This window comes from Talpa occidentalis, unplaced genomic scaffold (genome assembly GCF_014898055.3).
Source record: "Talpa occidentalis isolate TD23 unplaced genomic scaffold, MPIMG_talOcc4v2.1 talOcc4.9, whole genome shotgun sequence".
Lineage (NCBI taxonomy): Eukaryota > Metazoa > Chordata > Mammalia > Eulipotyphla > Talpidae > Talpa > Talpa occidentalis.
In genome coordinates this window covers 59827698-59847701 of record NW_023605305.1, presented here as the reverse complement: position 1 = coordinate 59847701, position 20004 = coordinate 59827698, and the positions used below count along the sequence as shown (strand labels likewise).

At 37.5% G+C, this 20004-nt stretch overlaps 2 protein-coding genes across 2 annotated transcripts in view; both read left to right on the top strand.

Moving 5' to 3' along the window:
• Positions 1 to 20004, top strand: part of PATJ (PATJ crumbs cell polarity complex component) — a 274406-nt gene that overhangs the window by 187892 nt on the left and 66510 nt on the right. Inside the window, exon 31 of the mRNA XM_037500637.2 lies at positions 9335 to 9427. Coding sequence (XP_037356534.1) covers positions 9335 to 9427 — 93 coding nt within the window. The remainder of the gene's footprint in view (positions 1 to 9334; positions 9428 to 20004) is intronic.
• LOC119236688 (COX assembly mitochondrial protein homolog) lies at positions 2352 to 2621 on the top strand. Its single transcript, XM_037500636.2, has one exon. The coding sequence runs from the start codon at positions 2367 to 2369 to the stop codon at positions 2619 to 2621; it is 255 nt and encodes an 84-aa protein (XP_037356533.1). The 5' UTR covers positions 2352 to 2366.

Genomic DNA, 20004 nt, shown 5'->3' with positions numbered 1-20004 from the left:
GTCAAAATGACCAACTTAACAAACAATACACAGATTGAATACAATCCCTATCAAAAAAATTTTTAAGAAATAAAAATACTAAAAAAAAATACTAAAATTTATATGGAACCACAAAAGACCCAAATTTTCTTTTTTGGGGGGGCGGTTAAATTATGGTATAAAATATATTGTATTTAATATTCTAACATTCATGATTTTTTTATTTGATGGTTTGTTTATTTTTTTTATATAATTCTTGCATCTTTTTTCATCTTTGCACAATGTATGCATTTTCATTTTGGTTATATTCCCCATATAATTGCACCTCCCCCTTATTTTGACTCTAGTCCTTCCTTTTCCCACCCCTTCCTCCCCCACCCCCTCCGTAGTGTGTCTCTGGTTTATAGTTGCTTGTTGATTTTGATTTTTACTTTGTATTGATTAGTCTTTTTCCTGGTCTCTTATTTAGGTTTTCTAAATTCCTGCTATGAGTGAGACCATCTGGTATTTTTCTTTTTCTTTCTGACTTATTTCGCTGAGCATGATCCCTTCTAGCTCCATCCATGTTGCTGCAACCTGCATGTGTTTATCTTTTTTGAAGGCTGAGTAATATTCCATTTGTATATGTACCACATCTTCTTGATCCAGTCCAGTCATCTATTTTTGGGCATTTAGGTTGCTTCCATAGCTGAGCTATTGTAAATAGTGCTGCTATAAGCATAGGGGTGCAGGTGCCCTTTGGAATTACTGTTTCTGTGTCATTTGGGTAAATACCTAGGAGTGGAATTGCTGGATCATATGGAATCCGCTCTATGTTTAGTAGGTCAAGAAATCTCCACACAGCTCTCCATCGTGGTTGGACCAGTTTGCACTCCCATCAGCAGTACAGGAGAGTTCCTTTTTCTCCACAACCTCACCAACATTTGTTGTTGCTAGTTTTTTTATTATGTGTGTGAGATGGTATCTCATGGTAGTTTTGATTTGTATTTCCCTGATTGCAAGTGATGTTGAACATTTTTTCATATGCCTGTTGGCCATTTGCATTTCTTCTTCAGAGAGGTTTCTTTTTAGCTCTTTTGCCCATTTTTTTGACTGGATTATTTTCTTTGTTTTTGTTGAGTCTCATCAGCTCTTTGTAGATTTTTGTTATCATTCCTTTATCGTTAGTGTTGTGTGCAAAAATGTTCTCCCAGTCAGTGGGGTTTCTCTTTGTTTTTGTTATTGTCTCTTTTGCTGTGCAGAAGCTCTTTAATTTGATGTAGTCCCAGCTGTTTATCTTTGCCTTCACTATCACTGCTTTGGGTGATGTGTCTGTAAAGATGTCTTTGAGGTACATGTCATGTAGTGTTTCACCTATATTTCCTTCTATATATTTTATGGTTTCAGGTCTGATGTCTAGTTGTTTAATCCATTTTGAGTTGGTTTTTGTGCATGGTGTGAGGTAGTGGTCAAGCTTCATTAAAAGACCCAAATTTTTAAAGTTTGTTTATCCATATGTTCACTGCAGTGTGATCCAAAACCAGATAACCCTGTAGAGCCAGCGATCACACAGATCTATGAAACAGAGATAAGTGCAACAGAATATCTTGGTAATGGACTCAGACATATGCCATATGACGCTACTGTAAAGTCAGAATGAACTGCATTATATCAGGAAAAATCTTTAACTGTTCCTTTTGTTATTTCCTTATCTGTTTCCCCACCAGACCTCCTCTTTTTTAAGTTTTTTATTTACTTCCTTCAATTCATTCACAAACCTTTCACCTGAGAAGACTTAAGTTCCTACAGCTTTGGACAGTCACTGCTTTTAGAATCATTAAAGCAATTACAAGAGAACAGTTATCCAAGATTCAGGTATTTTTTTAATGTAGCATATGGCCAGTGTCTTCACTCTTAATTTAGTTATGAGACTAAACTGTTCCTCACTGCTCTAACATGTTGAAGAGGCAAGAGTTGCAGGAGATGGATGGCTGCTCAGGGTTCATATCAATGGAAGCAGCATAGTTCTGGCAACCTCTATTCTTGTTTCAGCCTCCCACTGTTAGAATTTTGAAGTTACATGATATATTTTATGCTCATAACTAATGTGACTGGGGAATTCATAGCATCAGCAAAACAGAAAAAAAGTTATCTATTTTATGCATGTCAATAAAGGATTGACCTGTTATTGTTCTGTGGAGAATAGAAATTGGAAGTCAAACACCCTTTCTATTCCAAAATGGAGCCTCAAACATTTGGTAGTTTTCATTTAAATTGTTTGGAGGCACCCCTCCCTGTCCCCTGCCCAGGGGGGCCTCACAGCTGCCATCCTCTCTGCCCTCCTAGTTGGCTCATGATACTGCACAGCAACATCACAGATGTGTCAAACTGTTTTGATCCCTGAAATAATGAGAAAAATGTCTCGAGAGAGATGTTCTGAACAAGTTCAAGATTTTACCAAATGTTGCAAAGACTCTGGAATACTTATGGTAGTAAAATGCCAGAAACAAAATTCTGCTCTGAAAGAATGTCTAACTGCTTACTATAATGATCCAGCCTTTTATGAAGAATGTAAACTGGAATACTTGAAGGAAAGGGAAAAATTCAGAAAGCCTGCAATGTCTACCAAGAGAAGGCTGCAGAAGTTTCCCACAAGCATGTAGGCAAATTTTCAGATGATACTCAGGAATTCTAATATTTATGGAACCACAAACACCTGAAAAATGGACTCAAGAAAGAGTGTTTATCCTAAATTAAGGAAATAGTAAATCTTCTCTGAAATAGTTTTCTTTAATTGCAAAAAATAAATAAATAATTTGTTAGGTGACTTGGAGGTATTAGTTAATTTGTCTTCCAGGACACTATTTAATATAGCACTGAATAAATTATGCAAGTTGTCAATAAGTAAGTGATCAATAGCTCTACTAGTAATCGGTTTATTTTTCTTTAATAAAGTTGCATAAGTCAAAAAAAAAGATTCACTAAGACATGGATATCTTGTGCCTGGCACGTAATAGTTAGTACTTAATTCCTGATTCTTTTGTGGTTTAGAATGTCATATAATTTTTGGAGGGGTGAGTGGGGAGAAATGAGTCAGTGAAGTTCTGTAAACTTCAATTTCCTCACAATTAAAAGGCAATTGATAATAATAAATATTTCTGTGGATTTATTGGAAGAATTGAATGTTTATAAAATTCACAGCTTCTCTCTTGCCTTTTAGATCAAATATTTGTTCCAAAGATTAGAATTAAAATTGGCTTTGCATTTACCTTCACAGCCTCTACTAATAAGCCTTCTCTTCTCTTTAATGCATAATAAAACTCTGGATGCTACATATATCTGTTGACCCTCTCTCCTCCTACCCACATCTTGGTCTCTGCAACCCCTATGTCTTTGTTCCTTTTGTTTTTTCCACTTGGGTTGCTTTCCCACTTCCTTTTTATTAAGTCCCAGGAACTAATCCCTTGAAGAATTGCTTTTGGAAATCTTCTCCAAGTTTTCTATGATTCTAAATGAATAACATAATGTAAGGAGCATATGCCTGGAATATAAGAAGTGCTCAAATGTGAAAAATTATCATGACTAACTTCATCCAACATCCTTCTCTTCAGTAATTACTACCTTCACCATTAAGCAATATTCATGATTCATTTAAAAAAGAAAAATTATCCTTTGTCTTTTGTGTGAGATCACCTTGGCCTTATAGGAAAAGAGGACCCCATTTTTAAATAGGTTTCTCTACTAGGATTCCGTTACTTCTACTTTCCACATTAGCTCAGTGTTTTAAGATTATAGAACTATAAGTGCCACACTAAATTGTAACCTTCTGTAGGACTGGGCATATTGTCTTTTTGACCACTGAATCCCTGGTGTCTAGCACTCAGCACTTGCTTAACAAGTGTTTGTTGAATAAGTGAATTTGATAAAAACTGCATTTTGGCTTTTCTATTGTATCCTTCACATTTCATTTCAGTGTTGAATACTCTTATGGAGTCAACTCATTCTACTACTATTTACCAAATATCTCCTTTGTAGAGCATATAAAAATTAATTGCACATTGTGCACCTCAAACAACTTAATAGTCTTGTAAGGAAAATAAGATTTATCTATTACAAACATAAGAGATAAAGCTGCCCGAAGAATCCAGAGAAGATGAGTAGTTCATTTCCTGGTAGAACAGCTGGTTCTGATGAATACGTTGGATTCTAATGAAGGAATATGTTTAGGTAAGGATGTAGGAAAAGCATGAGCAAAAGCTCAGAAGTGAAAAACAAGTCAGAGGGTGAGATGGGGAAAAGAGTATAGGGGATATGAAATGGAGTGAGGCTTAGAAATAAATAAGTTGAGGTTAAGTGAGCGAGGCTTGAATTTAAATCTCAGAAGGCTTAAATTTCCTGCATTAGGCACTTGGAGCTATTGAAAGCATTTTGAACAATTAAATGATCTGATTTAGGTTTATTAGTCAAATAATGACATCAAAGTTGTCTTAAAGAGGGAAACCCAATTAGGAAGCCACGGCTGTAGTCTCATAAGTACTGAGGGCCCCAAAATACTTGGGTTACAAGATATTTATTCCATTCCTCCACAAGGCAGCCTGGATCTTTTGGAATATCTTTATAAAAGGAAAAACCTACATTTACTTCTTTTTTTCAGAAGTTGTGCTTTTTGAATACTAAGTGAGATGGAGCAAGCCTCATAAAGATTGGAGAGGTTGATTACCCAGGAGGTCCATTTGCATAATTTCCATTTTATCTTTAATTGTATGCCACCTTTCTGGAATTCTGAATAGCCTAGAAAGTATGTTCATGATTGGAAGTAGAAGAAATTCAGTTTGTCACATCAAGTAAACATGTCTTTGCAGAAAGAATATTTGTGAATTTAAGCTGGCAATTAGACTAATAAATCATTTTGTGATTTTTTTTTGGGATGAGAGCATTTGATTTAGAAACTATGGAGATGATAATATTTGAACCAACATGAGCTTATTTTAAATAAAAGCTCCTTCAATTATATCAAGGAGGTAGTTGCTTTTTTTTTACTTTGCGTAATAAAAAAATCAATTAAAAGGAAAGCAATTGTATATACTAATATATTTTTGTCATGTTAAATGAGGAAAGAGGTTAGAAAATAACACTATAGAACATTTATCTAATCAGTAGATGTGGTTTTTCCTATTTACAATAACATCCTTAACTAATTTAACTTTTATTGATCACCTACTCTCAAATAAAACATAAATTCCTGGTCTCAAGAATCTCACTGTCTTGTTAGGGGAAATTGTAGTAAATAATGGATATGAAAAATAGAGTATGAAAATAAAAATTATCATCACCTTATGTAGGATTTTGAAGAAGCCAGGAGAAGAGAATTAAAACTTCTAAGTGTTTAGAAAAGACTTTTCAGTGGTGATTAAAAAGCACCTCTTAGCAGTATTTTTCTCTTTGTAAAAACTGTTAAATGTACAATCACAAGCATTGCCTCTTCCTCTCATTCATCTGTAAAGCATAACTCACTGTGGAATCTACTGACTGGTCCTCATGCAGAAAGGTCATTCTCCTGAGTCCTTGGCTGAGCAAGCAGCTTTGGACAGGTGGTTTGAAGATCAGCAAGCGAGGAAGGGAACAGCAGCCATCCGGATTAGCTCAATCATCTTGGGTGTCAGTGAGCCACCATCCATCAGCCAGATGGTCTTCAAACCACTGAGATCCAATTGTGCTCTGGAAATCATGCTTGCTGACCTATTTTCCCTTTCCCAACTCAGACAAGCCCCTGTTTACTAAGCTTCTGGTCAGTGGGGTATTGTGAAAACTCCATAACACATATGAGCCACTCTGCTCTCCAACAGAACCCCCATTGTTTTGTTCTGAACCTGTTTAAGCATATTCTTTTTGTAAACTGTAGTTCCCCCAGGAAAGTAAACACTTTACTGCTTACTCTGCATTGCAACTTCCTTGTTTCCTGATTCTCCTCTCCATCTACATTTTGACTTCATACCCTCCTCTATGGAGTCATCTCAAACTAACTCAGTAACTAAAAACAGAAGTGCTTTAGTACAAGCTTGTGGTAGAGTTAAAAGAGCATCAAATTCAGAACAGGACAGACCTGGGATGAATATAAAAATGAATCATACAAAGGAAGTTAGGTGCAGAGCTGACTTCAAGGATCTTTCAGTCTCATCTGGGAGATCAGGTCTATAAACACAAAATTAGTATAGAAATGAGAAGATAAATGACATAGAAGTTAAGTGAGTTTAGAGAAAGGAGAGATGTCCTCCAGCTTAGGAAAACAAAAGAATTTATGGAGTAAGTGGCATTTGAGACTTCGCTTTGAAGGAATCAATATAAAGATTTTTATTCAAATCTTAAAAGATATGTAGGCTGGACCTCCCCCGGTGGCGCAGCACTTGAGTGCTGGGTTGCGAAGCTGCCCGCAGCCTCTGCAGCGCCAGTTCGATCCCCGGCCGCCGCATGGTGCGCAGACCTCACCTGCCGCCCACTGCTCCCCTCAGCAGTGTACTTCATCAGTCTGTCTGCTCTGCTCTCCCCTCTGGCTCTGGTGAATTCTCTCACCCTCACGTGCTTCTGACTGTACCCAGTGCTTGTATAAATAAATAAATAGATCTTAAAAAAAAAAAATCATCTTTTAAAAAAAAAAAAAGATATGTAGGCCATTTGCAACCTAGTCAGCTTTGCCCATGTTTTCTTAAATTTTCTAAATTAGAGCATCAATTAAACAGCTGTTTTCTCCTCCACTTCAGTGTTCATTTTATAAGGACTCAGAAAAACCTTTTTCCATACTTACATTGCCAAGAAATTATGAAAGATTACAGAAATTTAAATTCTTACCTTTCCTCAAGGAGATAAAATTACATAATTATATGAAAGGTATCAGCTGACTACTCTTCTGGTAAAATTTCCTCTCCTCTTGGCCTAGAGAAGGTGGCCATTTACAGAGTTACTAGAGAAACGGCCTGGAGATTTGTCTGCAATTGACTTTGCTCACTTTAGCAACATAGATGATTTTGAAGCTCCAGTTGCATAGCTGAGCCTTACCACCGCCTCTTCAGTGCTCCTCACAGCCTACAGAACCCAACATGTGAAGTAATTGGGGCAATAAAGCTTTTCCATAGATTAAGTACTTGTTTTTGAAAATGTAATTAGTTTCTTCAGTATTTTTCTGTCCCTAAATCTTATCCACTGTCTAAAATACTGAAAATCTATGTATTTTCCAGCTTTGTTTCTTAACCTGGGTGTGTTTATATGATACCTTCTTGATTACCCAAAATTGTCTTCTTATTCATAGGAGGACATTGGAGCTAATGAAATTTTTCAGTTGACAAATGCTAAAATTATTTTAAATCCATGGTCTGTTGACTGTGACTTATTTTTAAGATTATGATCTTGTCTTCCACAGATTAATTATCAACACAAAAAATGAAGAGAGAGGTGGACAGGGACCTAAGAGTATCGTCTACTTGGGGACCAGAGTATAATTACCATCCCAATTGTCCATCCCACCATGCTCTAAATCTTTTATCTGCCTCTTACTGGCTAAGAGTTCTTTAGCAAGTTATTTAAAGCATAGCATTTTTCTCATGCAAGAATTGGGATTATAGTGGAACATACTATATGGAGTTTTTATCAAGACATTGTAGTGATAGCTTGATAGTGCTGAGTATGAAGAGAATGTGGAATAGCATGGATAAAAAGCCAGTCTCAACAAAAAGCTAGAGACAAAAATGAACTATACCCAGTGCTGTGTTGCTAAACATTTTACATATTTATGCACTGATATTCCATACTACCTGATGGGGTAGCATTTTAATTTGGCACATTTACCTGTACTTTAGATATGTAGTAATAATAACTATCTGCCCAGCATAATTTTAATTTGCAAAGTTAGTATTTAAACCCAGGTATGACAAATTTTAAAGTCCATACTACTTTCTTGGATTTTCTTTTTCCTGTTGATCTTTCTCATAGCTCTCCTTTAGCTTTCTTAAACATATAATAATACATGCTAATTCTTCTATAATCAAACAGTACAGAACTACTGCAAAAGTTCTAATTTTATGCCCTAGAAGCAATTTAAAAATGTTTTTCTATATGCTTACAGGTATTTTCCTGGCATTTCTTCCTCTCTCTCTCTCATAAATACATGATATTTTTTCTGAAAAGAAAGTCCTAATTTACATTCTGTGTGAAAGGATTCTCTGGTTTCCCTCTCTCATTATCAATTATGAATTTGTCTATTTATCTTTCTATTTTGTTGTCCATTTGATAGATGAAAGAATGCTGTGTCTTTGCTTAGTTTACATTTCTTAAATATAATATACATATTCTATTTATCATCCTGTTACCTCCTGCATACCCTCAGAAAGTAAAGAAACTTGGTTAATAAACTGTAGCATTTAATAGATTATAATTCAATTGAAATGTCTAAAGTGTTGTTGGGATTTTAATGGGACTTATTATTACTAGATGTCTCATCTATAGTAAATAAGTATTTCGGGAGTTCTGTGGAAAAGAATCATCAAGAGAGCAAGTACTCCATTCATTGGTTCAACCAGTATTTGACAAGTATTTTCCATCAGAAATAAAGATAAACTCAGTCTTTCACCTCAGACAAGTGCAGAATATAAGTGAGTGTCTCAAAGCTTTGGCTAGAGGGAACAGAATATAACTGAAATTGAAACGATGAGTAAATGTACAGGCCTGTCTTAAAAGGCAGCTAAGAATAAGGTAGGATGTTACTGGTTTATCCTGTGACTGGTTTGCCATCAGAAAACCATTCTTTCCATCTCTACTTTGCTCAGTAATTCAGTGTCAGCTTCATGACATCACTGGCTTCTTCCTGAGTATGGAATGGTTGTTTCTAACAATCTGAGCTTTGTGCATTCTTGTTAATTTAGGAGGTATCAGGAATTCTTCTAGGTCTTTTAAGAGCAAGAAGATGAGCTCTGAATCTCTTCTCTGAGCTAGGGAAAAAATTCAAGAAAGAACTTCTAAAAGTCTCCAGCAAACCTCTCTGTGTCTCATTAACCAGAACTGAATCACTTATCCATTCCTGGCAAAATCACTGGCAAAAGAATGAGGTTAACCTTGAGACGGTAAAGCCTACTCTTGTAACAGAGAGTAGGAATTAATTTTCTCTAATGCATCTGTGGATAGATGGATAGATACCTAGGGGGAAATGTGGCCTTATACTAGAAAGGAAGAAAATAGAAACAACTTCTCAAGAAGAAACAATATCTACTACAATAACAAAACAAGCAGCTATGATTGATTATGTGACTATGTATATTGTGACTGTACAGTGTGGGTCCATATGAGTGAAGAATGATATCTTTGCTATTTTCTTTTGAATGTCCCCTAGGATCAGAGTGGTGCTGAGCCTGTTAGCAGTGAGGAAGACGGCAGTCTCGAATTTGGTGTTAAACAATTGTCTGAAACTGAAAGCTCCAGACTGGTGAGAATCCTGGGTGTTTTTCATCCAATGTTCTTTTCAGGGCTGCATTATTTATATTTTGTACCACCTTGGAAAGGATCAACTATTGTGTTTCCATCTCTGAAAATCTTGAACTCTGAGCTGAGGGAAGATAGCCCTTGGAGTGAGTGACCCATTCACTCCAAAGAATTGCATATTCTCCCACTGTCTTCACACTTGAATTGTTCTATCCCAGACTAAAGAAGTGATCTGTCTTCTAAATCTCATTAAATATTAGGTTTCTCTAAAGGTAGAACTGTGCATAATATATCCTAGGGGCACAGAAAGAGATGTTTAATTTACTCCATTGATTCATAGTCAGTGAATCTTAAACTAGCCCAGGAGCGTAAGTATTAAGAGAGAGGCAATTTTCGAGAACTCTGGCTCCTTGTGTCCTAATATTTGGTATTTTGTAATTTAATATGTTCTGAACTTTTACTATGTATGAGGCACTATGCTACGTTTTCCATTCATTTCCTGTCCTTGTTGTATAAGGGTGATATCTTTCTTTTACACAAGTTAACTAAAGGTTAGGGAGGTTAACTAACTTTCCAAAGGCCTGTGGAAAGTAATCCACAGGCCCTCTGACAACAATGGCGTTGCTCATGATCTGCCTTTCTGTTTCGTAGCCTAGCATTTCCAGAGTTAGACTACAAGTTCTAGGAAGAAATGTAGGCTTTTTCCCCTGTCACATAAAATGCCTTACAGATCTCAGAGAATTAATCACTCAGGAGGGTCACCTTGATTTTATAACACACAGTTCACTTAACTCAGGGAATTTGAGAAATCATCTGTTTATCTTCTTTGAGCTTTTAGATTGAGTCAGATTTCATGTCCTAGAAAGTGAGCTAATTCTTTCAGCCTGATGGGAAAGGATGCTTCAGCAAAGCTAGAAATTATAATATAATGAGCTACTCCTAGACAAACCCAACATGGTACCTGAGAACCCGGAAGAGTAGTACTAACAGAAACAAGATATTCCAAGGTTATGTGGTTTCCTGTCTGCAAGACAAACTGCATATTTACACTGGGGGATGGGAGTGGGGAATAACAACAAATTTCAGACTCAGAATTCTATCATTTATTTTTTCAATTTCTTTTTATTCTGATGTTTTGTGTGTTTATGTGTTTTATTTTCTTACATCATTGTTAAATTTTGGACAGCATTTGATTTCTCTCCTCAGGTGTAGTCCCTGTAGTTCACCCGACACCACAGCACCTGTGGTCCACCACCATAGTGTTCTTATCTCTCATTTTGACCCCTCTCATTCCCCCTTCCAAGTTTTTTTTTTTTTTATAATTTTTTTTTTTTTTAATACAAGTATTGGGTACAGTCAGAAGCGTGGGAGGGTGAGAGGATTCACCAGACAGAGCGGGGAACAGAACAGGCAGACTGACGAAGTACACTGCTAAGGGGAGCAGCAGGTGGCAGGAGAGGTCTGTGTGCCATGTGGGACCCTCACCAGGAGGGCGGGGATCAAACTGGTGCAGCAGAGGCTGCGGGCAGCTTCGCAACCCAGCACTCAACTGCTGCGCCACCGGGGAGGCCCCCTCCTTACAAGTTTTATCTTTTTTCTGACCCTTTGTTTTCTCTATATTCCACATACAAGTGAAACTATGGATATTTATCTTTTTCCTTCTGTCTTATTTTGCTTAGCATCAACCCTTCCAGCTCCATCCGTGTTGCTGCAAATGTTATGAGTTTATCTGTTTTGATTGCTGAGTAGTATTCCATTGTGTATATGTACCACATCTTTTTGATCCATTCATCTGTTTTGGGGCACTTAGGTTGTTAATATATCTTGGCTATTGTAAATAGTTCAGGTGTAGGAGTGCAGGTTTCCTTTCAGATTAGTGGTTTTGTGTCCATTGGGTAGATTCCTAGCAGTGGAATCTCTAGGTCATATGGTAGATCCATTTTTAGTGTTTTGAGGAAAATCCACACAGTGGCTGGACCAGTTTACATTTCCAACAGCAGTGAAAGGGTGTTCCTTTTCACCACATCCTCCTTAGTATTTATTGTTTCTAGTTTGTTTGTTTGTTTTTTTAAATATGGGCCATTCTCACAGGTGTGAGATGGTATCTCACTGTGATTTTGATTTTCATTTCCCTGATAATAAGTGATGTTGAGCATTTTTTCATGTGCCTGTTGCCACTTTGCATTTCTTCTTTGGAGAAGTGTCTTTAGCTCTTCAGACCAGTTTTTAATTTCATTGTTTGCTTTGTTTTGTTGAAAACGCCTTCATTTAAAAACAATCTTACTTTGTTCTTTTTGTCTCTTTTGTTCTTTTTGTTTCCCTTTGAGTAAGGGAAGTGTTCTATCACAACAGGTTTTATAAGTAGGGCCCACAATTTCATCCACAGAGGTAATAGTGAAAAGGATGAGAACACTCCCTTGGTTGCTGGAAGAGTCTGGTGGTCCCAAGGAGGCTCACTTGTAGGGTGCATGCAAGAATATCCTCCATGGACCCCCTACTCCCAAGAAAGTGATAACAGTGATGGGGCTGTAAGTGTCAAGACAATTGAAACAAGTCTAAAAATCACCCTCAGGCAAAGTACAAGGACTGAGGGTAATTTTTAGATTTTCTTTCCTACTGCTTTTCACCAAGAATTAAAGTTTTCCTGAAATACAGGGAGAGGAAAATCTTTATTTTCCTCCTTTTTTCCCCTCCCCATTTCTGTCTCTTTTTGGTATTCTACAATTTTTTTTTCTGTTTCTAATAGAATTTATACATGGTGTACTTGAGAGGAAAGGCACCCCAAAGTTGAACAGCTTTTTAGCATAAATGTAAATGCCTAACACAAAATATTGATCAGAAGTGTGGTCTTAAGCAACTTACTTGATCCCACCAGGCCTTAATGTCCTCCTCTGAAGAACAGCAGTAGGTAGGATGAGCTAACAAATGGGCTATAAAGTATGGATCCATGTACTAGAGTAGAAGGTATACTTGCTTAGCAAATTCATTCACTAATTTAACAAATGTTTGCCAAACAGTCTATGTTCCACGCAATAAAATTACAACAGTGAACAAATGTACCCAAAGGTCTACTCTTTGTGGGGAACCATTTCTGAGTGGGTGGGGGAAGGGAGAGAGATAATAATTAGCAAAATATTAGGTCAAATCATGAAATTGCTTTTTTGCAGATAAAAATTTCATTTGAGGATTACTGCCGGATGCATACTGTCAGAGAACAGCATGTGATCTGTATGAGACTAGACTATTTTTTTTTGCAAGTTTTTAAAAATAAACTTTCAATGGTAGAATAGTTTTGAATTATTATAGAAATATTGCTGAGAATACCTTTGTAGGGGCAGGATAGGGGACAGAGCAGGTTTTCTATGATTTGAGCAGACTGGGTAAAGGAGGAATCCTGGAGCCCTCACTGGCTTTCTCAGGCTTATATTGAGCTTTTACATGTAGCACAGCAAACAGGTACATGGCAGGCAGGGGTGCCTCGGGAGCCAGGAGGCTGGTAGGTCTCCAAGCCCCTGGCAAGTCTTCACTCTGGGCTTCTCTGGTGGTCTTTTCTCCCCTTCTTTCTCCTGCCTCTTCTGCTTCTGCTTCTCTTGGTGAATATCTCAATACTGAGCCATGGCCCACAGAAGTAAACAACACTGCTTACAACAATGTAACAACTGCAGGTGCCCCATCAGGCAGGGCAATCCTAAAGGTGTGTGGGCAGAAAAGCCTGAAAATCATTTACCCTACAACCTTGATTTGCCATGTATCCCACTCTGTTATCCCAGTTTTTAACACCTTACATTAGTAATTACATTTGGGGACTTGACTTTATTTTTACCCTTGTTTATGTCAAGACAATTGAAAGTAGTAAAACTCAAACCCTCTAAAAGTCCTCTGCTTGCTTCCTGTGGAAGCACATGTCTCATCTGGCGCTGTGCTGCCTGCTACTGGAGTGACCAAGAGAAAAGGACAGGTCTTGCACTTAAGCTTAACCCTTTAGCACCAGTGAAAATGAGAGCATGTGTAACTGCAAAGTTGCAACAGGCAGAGGTGTATTAGAGACCCAGAGGATAAAAAGTTTGAAGTGGAAGGAAAACCATCTCTTTCAGGGGATGGGGAAGGTTTTTTAGACTCATGACCATTAAAAGTGAATCTCTAGGGCCTCCCCTGGTGGCGCAGCAGTTGAGGGCTGGGCTGCAAAGCTGCCCGCAGCTTCTGCAGCACCGGTTGCCGGCGAGGGTCCCACAAGGCGCGACAGACCTCTCCTGCCGCTCCCGCTGCTCCCCTCAGCAGTGTGTTTCGTTGGTCTGCCTGTTCTGCTCCCCGCTCTGGCTCTGGTGAATCCTCTCACCCTCTCACGTTTCTGACTGTACCCAGTGCTTATATAAATAAATAAATAAATCTTTAAAAAAAAAAAAAAGTGAATCTCTAAAGATGAGAAGGCAGTTGACTGCTGAGGTTGGCATACATAGGGGATATACCAGGTAAATCAAACAGTGTAGATTATGGAAAAGTGGATAAAGATTGGGCTTTTGTAGGATAACAATGGCAAATAGAATTTGAATAGTAGAATCACAGAACTGAAGGAACTGTATGCTATGAATTATAGATTACTCATTTTTTTATGCTCAGTGCTCAGTACCTCAAGTGTCTTGATAAGATGTAACCCATGAGACACTTTAAAGAACTACTGGATTCTTCTCCAGGATCTCCTAACTTCACAGCTAAGACCATCCATGGGTCTGTACATATTCCAGGGCTATTTCTGGTACTAGGTATACTTTTCAACCATATCATAGTAGTCCCCAGATACACAGTCAAGGAGTTCATAATAACTTAAGCAGTTACTAGATTTCTAAAATTTTTAAAAGGTGAGTAACTTATTTTTAGAACTGATCAGGTGGTGGTTTGTGAGGCATAGGTTTTAATTGTGAGAGACTGGAGGCAAGGAAGTGTCTGGAATCTATTTCAGAAGTCTAGGTGAGAGCCTGTTAAGACTATTTTTTGAACCTTTTGAGTGGAACCTTTAAAAAGCTATTTGCACAAAGCCTTTGCAATTTATAAAATACAGTCTCATATGTTTTCTTACTAGTTTAATATTTTTAATATCTAAGATTTTTTTAATGGTACTTTTGGGTATGAACTTATGTCTTTATCATGTTGGGAATACCTGTGTTAATTTAATATATTCTTTTTGCTACACAATAACTAAATTAATTAAGGGTGCAAACATTGAAGCCAGACTACTTGGATTCAAATACTAGTTCCACCGCTTTCTAGCAATATACTCTTAGCCAGTAACTTAACCTCTCTATTCTCTCTTTCTGCATCAAAACATGGGAGAAAGAAACAAAAGATTGTGGTGAGAATTAAATTTAAAAACCATGAAGTATTTATTCTGTAAACCCATATCAGAGTGGTTATACTGGAATCACTGTGTGAGGGTGGGTTATTGTTAATGACAGTGACATCATTCTGATCAGAGCATTAAGGATTAGCCACGAGTGGATTAGCTGTTCTGAGTGAAGCACTGATATGTAACTTAGAAAATTGAAGTGAATTTTTCAATCTGAAAAATGTAATTGCTAATACTAATAGACAGCATTTATTGAATGTACCAACTCTAGTCCAAGCTCATTTGCGTAACAGTCGCATGAAGTTAGTCCTAGTGTCATCCCCATTTAATAGATGAGATACGGAAGTACTCAACGTAAGTTGTCTTAAATAATCACCCTGTGAAGCCTGTATCCAGGTCCATGTACTGTGAGGCTGGAGACTGCGTTCTAAACCACTGTACAATATTGCATCTCAGAGAGATGCAGACATAGAGCAAAGTCAGAGGACAGCGAGAAAACCACATTGGAATCTAAATTTAGTGATTTTCCTTCCCTTTTGTTTAAATCAAACCCCAACAGAAAATGATGCCATAAAAACAGATAAAGATGTTGAAATGTAACTTTTACATAGATAAATAAAGTTACATAGTCCTTCAAACAGGTACTTATAAAATGCAGGAAACTAAAATTCTTTTTTTTAATTAATTAAATTTATCTTTCTTACATCATTGTAGTCCCCATAGTTCTCCCACCACAATATCACCTGTGAACCATCACCATAGTCCCTTGTGTCCATCCCTCCCCTGCTTTGTCCTCTTCTGTCCCCTTCCTTTGAGGTATGCCTCAGTTCTATGGTAAGCTTGCTAGTTTTCACTTTTTCTTGACCTTTTTTCTCTTTTGTTTGGTGTGTCTATATGCGACATATAAGTGAGACCATTCAGTATTTGTCTTTTTCTTTCTGACTTATTTCAGCTAGCATAATCCCTTCTAGCTCCATCCATGTTGCTACAAATGGCATGAGTTTTTTTTTTTTAATTGCTGAGTAGTATTCCATTGTGTAAGTATACCACATCTTTTTGATCCATTTTGAGGCATTTGGGTTGTTTCCATATCTTGGCTATTATAAATAGTGCCACAATAAACAGGAGTGCAGGTTTACTTTCAAATTAATGTTTAGGTGTCCTTTGGGTAGATTTATGGCAGTGGAATCACTGGAACATATTGTAGCTCCATTTTTAGTGTTCTTTTTTTTTAATATTTTATTTTATATAATTCTTCATTTTTAGTGTTCTGAGGACCTTCCACACATCTTTCCATAGTGGCTAGACCAGTTTACATTCCCACCAGAAGTGTAAGAGGGCTCCTTTATTTCCATTTCCTCTCCAGCATTTGTTAGGAAACTAAAATTCTTAAGAAGCTAAAAAATTTTAAGCTAAAATTCTTAAAAGCTAGGCATTTCCATATTGGTTATCTTACTTAGCACAGTGATGCTTATATTATCGGTCCTACCTTACTGCTAAGGAAATTTAAGGTCTCACAGGTGCTGAGTGCCATGACTGGAACTTAGAGCCAGTGCTCCTTGGCACTAAAATACAGCTTCTCATCACTGTATAGCTCACATAGACAGTCTTTCTTGGAATATCAGAAATATCATTGTGTAATCTGTTTATTCAAACAACAAATATTAATTTAGTTTTTCTTGCAGGGAATGCAGTAACGAGCAGAACCATGAGTGCTCTCAAAGTACTTGAGCTGGTCAAGGGCAAATGTTCACATCTGCTCGCTGTCTTCGGAAGCTGAGTGATTAGGTGGGAAGGAAGGGGCAAGAGAAAGAAAGAAAGAGATAGTGCTATTTTCTTACAAGTAGTTAATCTCTTCTCTTCCACTGCCTTTGGAGCTCTAATTCTGTCTGATTCCATAATTTTCTGCTTTGATGTAAAAGAAGTATGCTATTTGTTTTGTCTTTGTCTCCTTAATGCTGTTGTACATATAGTCATTAAAATGATTTTAAAGCAACTACCTTATGACAAAGTATGAAAAAAGATAACTCAATTTATTAATAAGTAGGTAAGGATCAGAATAGGCATTTCTTCAAAGATATACAAATGGCCAATAAGCACATGAAAAGATGTTCAACCTCACTAATCATTAGAGAAATGTATATCAAAATCACAGTGAGATACCACTTACACCTGCTAGCTGATGGTTATAATCAAAAAGAAAAATAACAAGTTCTAGCAAGATTGTGGAGAGATTGGAACTCTCATACATTGTTGGTGGAAATGTAAAATGGTACAACAGTTTGCAGTTTCTCCAAATATTAAGTACAACTGCCATATGACCCAGAAATTTCACTACTAAATGTGTACCCAAGAGAAATGAAAATATTCATTCCTGCGAAATTTATTCATGAAAGTTCATAATAGCATTATTCATAATAGCCAAAAAATGGAAATAACTCAAATGTTGACTAGCTACAAAATGAATAAATTGTGGTGTATTCGTATAATGGAATACTACTTAGCAATTAGAGATAATGAAGTACTGATACATTATGCTACAACCACATATTGTGTGAATCTGTGTATATAAAATATCCAGATTAGGTCAGTCTCTTGACAGAAAGTCAGTCTCCCAGGCTGCCTATGCCTGGGAGTGCAGGAAGAGGAATGAGGAATAAATGCTAGTGTAAGAACTACTCTGAATGGTAAAGCTGTTATATCATAGACTTCAGGTGGGTAAATTTTATGGTATGTTAATTATATGTCAATTAAAATGGTACAAGAAATAGAAGGAAAGAGGGAAAGAAAGAATATAGCTAATCCACAGGCTGAAATCAAATTAGAAATGCTGAGCTAACCTCTAAACTGGAAATTCTCTGATTCTGTGCAATGACTATAATGTGATCCTGCATATATGACCTGGCACCTCTCCACGTTTTGGAAGATCTTCCAAGTGTTCAATAATCTTCTCCCTAGTAGAAAAGATCTGATTTCTTTATACAGGGAACTTCAAGTCTGACTTTGTCTTTTAAATTCTGTGTTCTGCTTGCTGCTATACTCTATGCTGGATGCTGGGGAGATGCTCCTATTGGTGAAGTCTCTCTGCTGGCATTGTTCACTGATGTCCCTGAAGTAATGTCACAAGTAATTTGAAATCTCAGCTGTGATCAAAACTGAGGACTAGAGGTACTTGATGAGGACTGAGGACTAGAGGTACTGAGGGAATTTGACCTTGTCAGAGGGGACTTTCCCAGGGAAAATTGAGCTGACACCTAGAGGGAAAGCTGGTGTTAGCCGGGGATGGCACAAAGCAGAAACAGAGGGTACTAGCCAGCCGTAAGCCTCAGGGAGTATGGTGAATTCAAAGTACTGAAAGTTTGTGGTTGTAAGAACTGGTTAAGATGTGGAAGCCTAATTGGAATGGTTGACAGGAGCCAGGCCATGTTAATGAGGTGGTCTCCATGCCGTCAGTAATGGGATGCTATGGGAAGCTGTAGGCATTGTGTCTAAACCCTAGCTGCAATGTAGTGATAAGATTGGGATAGAGCGGTGCGGAGAGCAGCTGGGAGTTATTCCATCAGTGATAGTCTGTAAGAGGTGGCAGCAACAGGGTATGATCTCATATTCTGTCTTTGCAAAGATCATAATGAAATAAACAGCAAGGTAATGTATATATTTACCAGAAAAGTTCCACAGACAGTAGCCAGTTAAAGAATTCATCTCCCTTGCCTCAAGCATGCAAACTTTCAACTGTATGTGTTTGTGATAGCTCTCCTCTGAATGCAGGTTTAGAGCTATTTAAATAGCTATTGTAATACCATCTGGGTCTTCAAAACTTGCATCCTCCCAGGGGTTTGCCAGCATCCCATGATAACCCTGCTAGGAAATGCTAGGAAAGATATACGCTCTTTCCCCATTTTATTAACACTACTTAGCCACAATACAATCTATGTGTCAAGCGTTCCTTGTCATTAGAGACCTGGTTTACATATAGCAGCCTCAGTAACCTTTTAGATTTTTTTCAAACTGTCTGCAGGGTTTGTATTTACTGTTCTCTTTCATTATGAGATATAATTTCTAACCCTTAGGTCAAGACTAGAAAAATGAAAGTATGCCATGCAACTCAAGGTAACATTCAACCTGTAGTCTCTTTAGAATTTATAGGTAGCAAGATGCCTGGGAAGCATTAACTGTTTCCGAATTAACTGTCACTAACCTAAATAAACTGTGACATGGAAATTCACACTGAGCTGACAGTACTATTGACCACTGAGTTCCAATCAGCTAGAATGCCAACATTTGTAGAAACACTATTCACACTCTACCTGGACCATTTGTTCCATATATAATTTTCTAAAAGCCTATTTTAAAAATGAGTATTATTGAAATAATAACCCATACCTCCCAGTGGCCTGATAATACTTCCTTTCTCTGAAAAAAAAGCTCTTAAATACAAATCATGGGTGCTGATGTGTGTACACATCAGTTAGATTTCACTTCTGCCACTGACAAGCTCTGGCCTGGGAAAGTGACTTATCCTTTCTGTTTTCATTTCTTCATCCAGAAATGGAGAAGGGGGATGCCACCCCATTGTTTGAAGATTGAATAATATTTTATATGTGAGATTCTTAGCACAGTACTTGGCCTATAAGATGGACTTAGTAAATGTTTCTGGTGTTCCGCCTCCTTGGTGGCCGAGGGGTAAAGTCTCAGCACTATCACTGGCCTGAGTTCAGGAACTAACCCACATATGGCACAGCAGACTTCTGTCTCACCGGCTGCTCCCTTTAGCAGTGTTTTTCAGTAAATCTGCCTGTTCTTCTCACCGCTCTTGTCTCTGGTGAATCCTCTCTCTCCCCTTCCCTCCCCCACCTCTGGCCTACACCCCAGTTCTTATATGCAAAAATAAATAAAAATTTTTTAAAAATGTTTCTGGTGTCAACACCAGATTTTTCGTGAATGAAAATATAAGTATACCAGAACTCTCATTCTGCACTACATATTTCCTATAGAATATAAAGATAAATAAGATACCTCTCATGCCCAGGAGTGTATCACATCCACTGTAAGACAGAGGTCACAAGCTGGTGGTGATCCAGGAGTCAAATCCAGGTATATTCACTCAGCCTCTGCTATGTTGTTAAGATGTTTGTGTTTTATGCTAATTACGTGGACCAACATTTCAAGCTTCCCCGTAATCAGCTGTGTACCCCACTTCATTTCATTCCCTCCCTTTCCACCATTCTCTCATCCTTGCT

Coding starts and splice junctions, on each gene's coding strand:
- LOC119236688 (XM_037500636.2), top strand. CDS start 2,367: ATGAGAAAAATGTCTCGAGAGAGATGTTCTGAACAAGTTCAAGATTTT.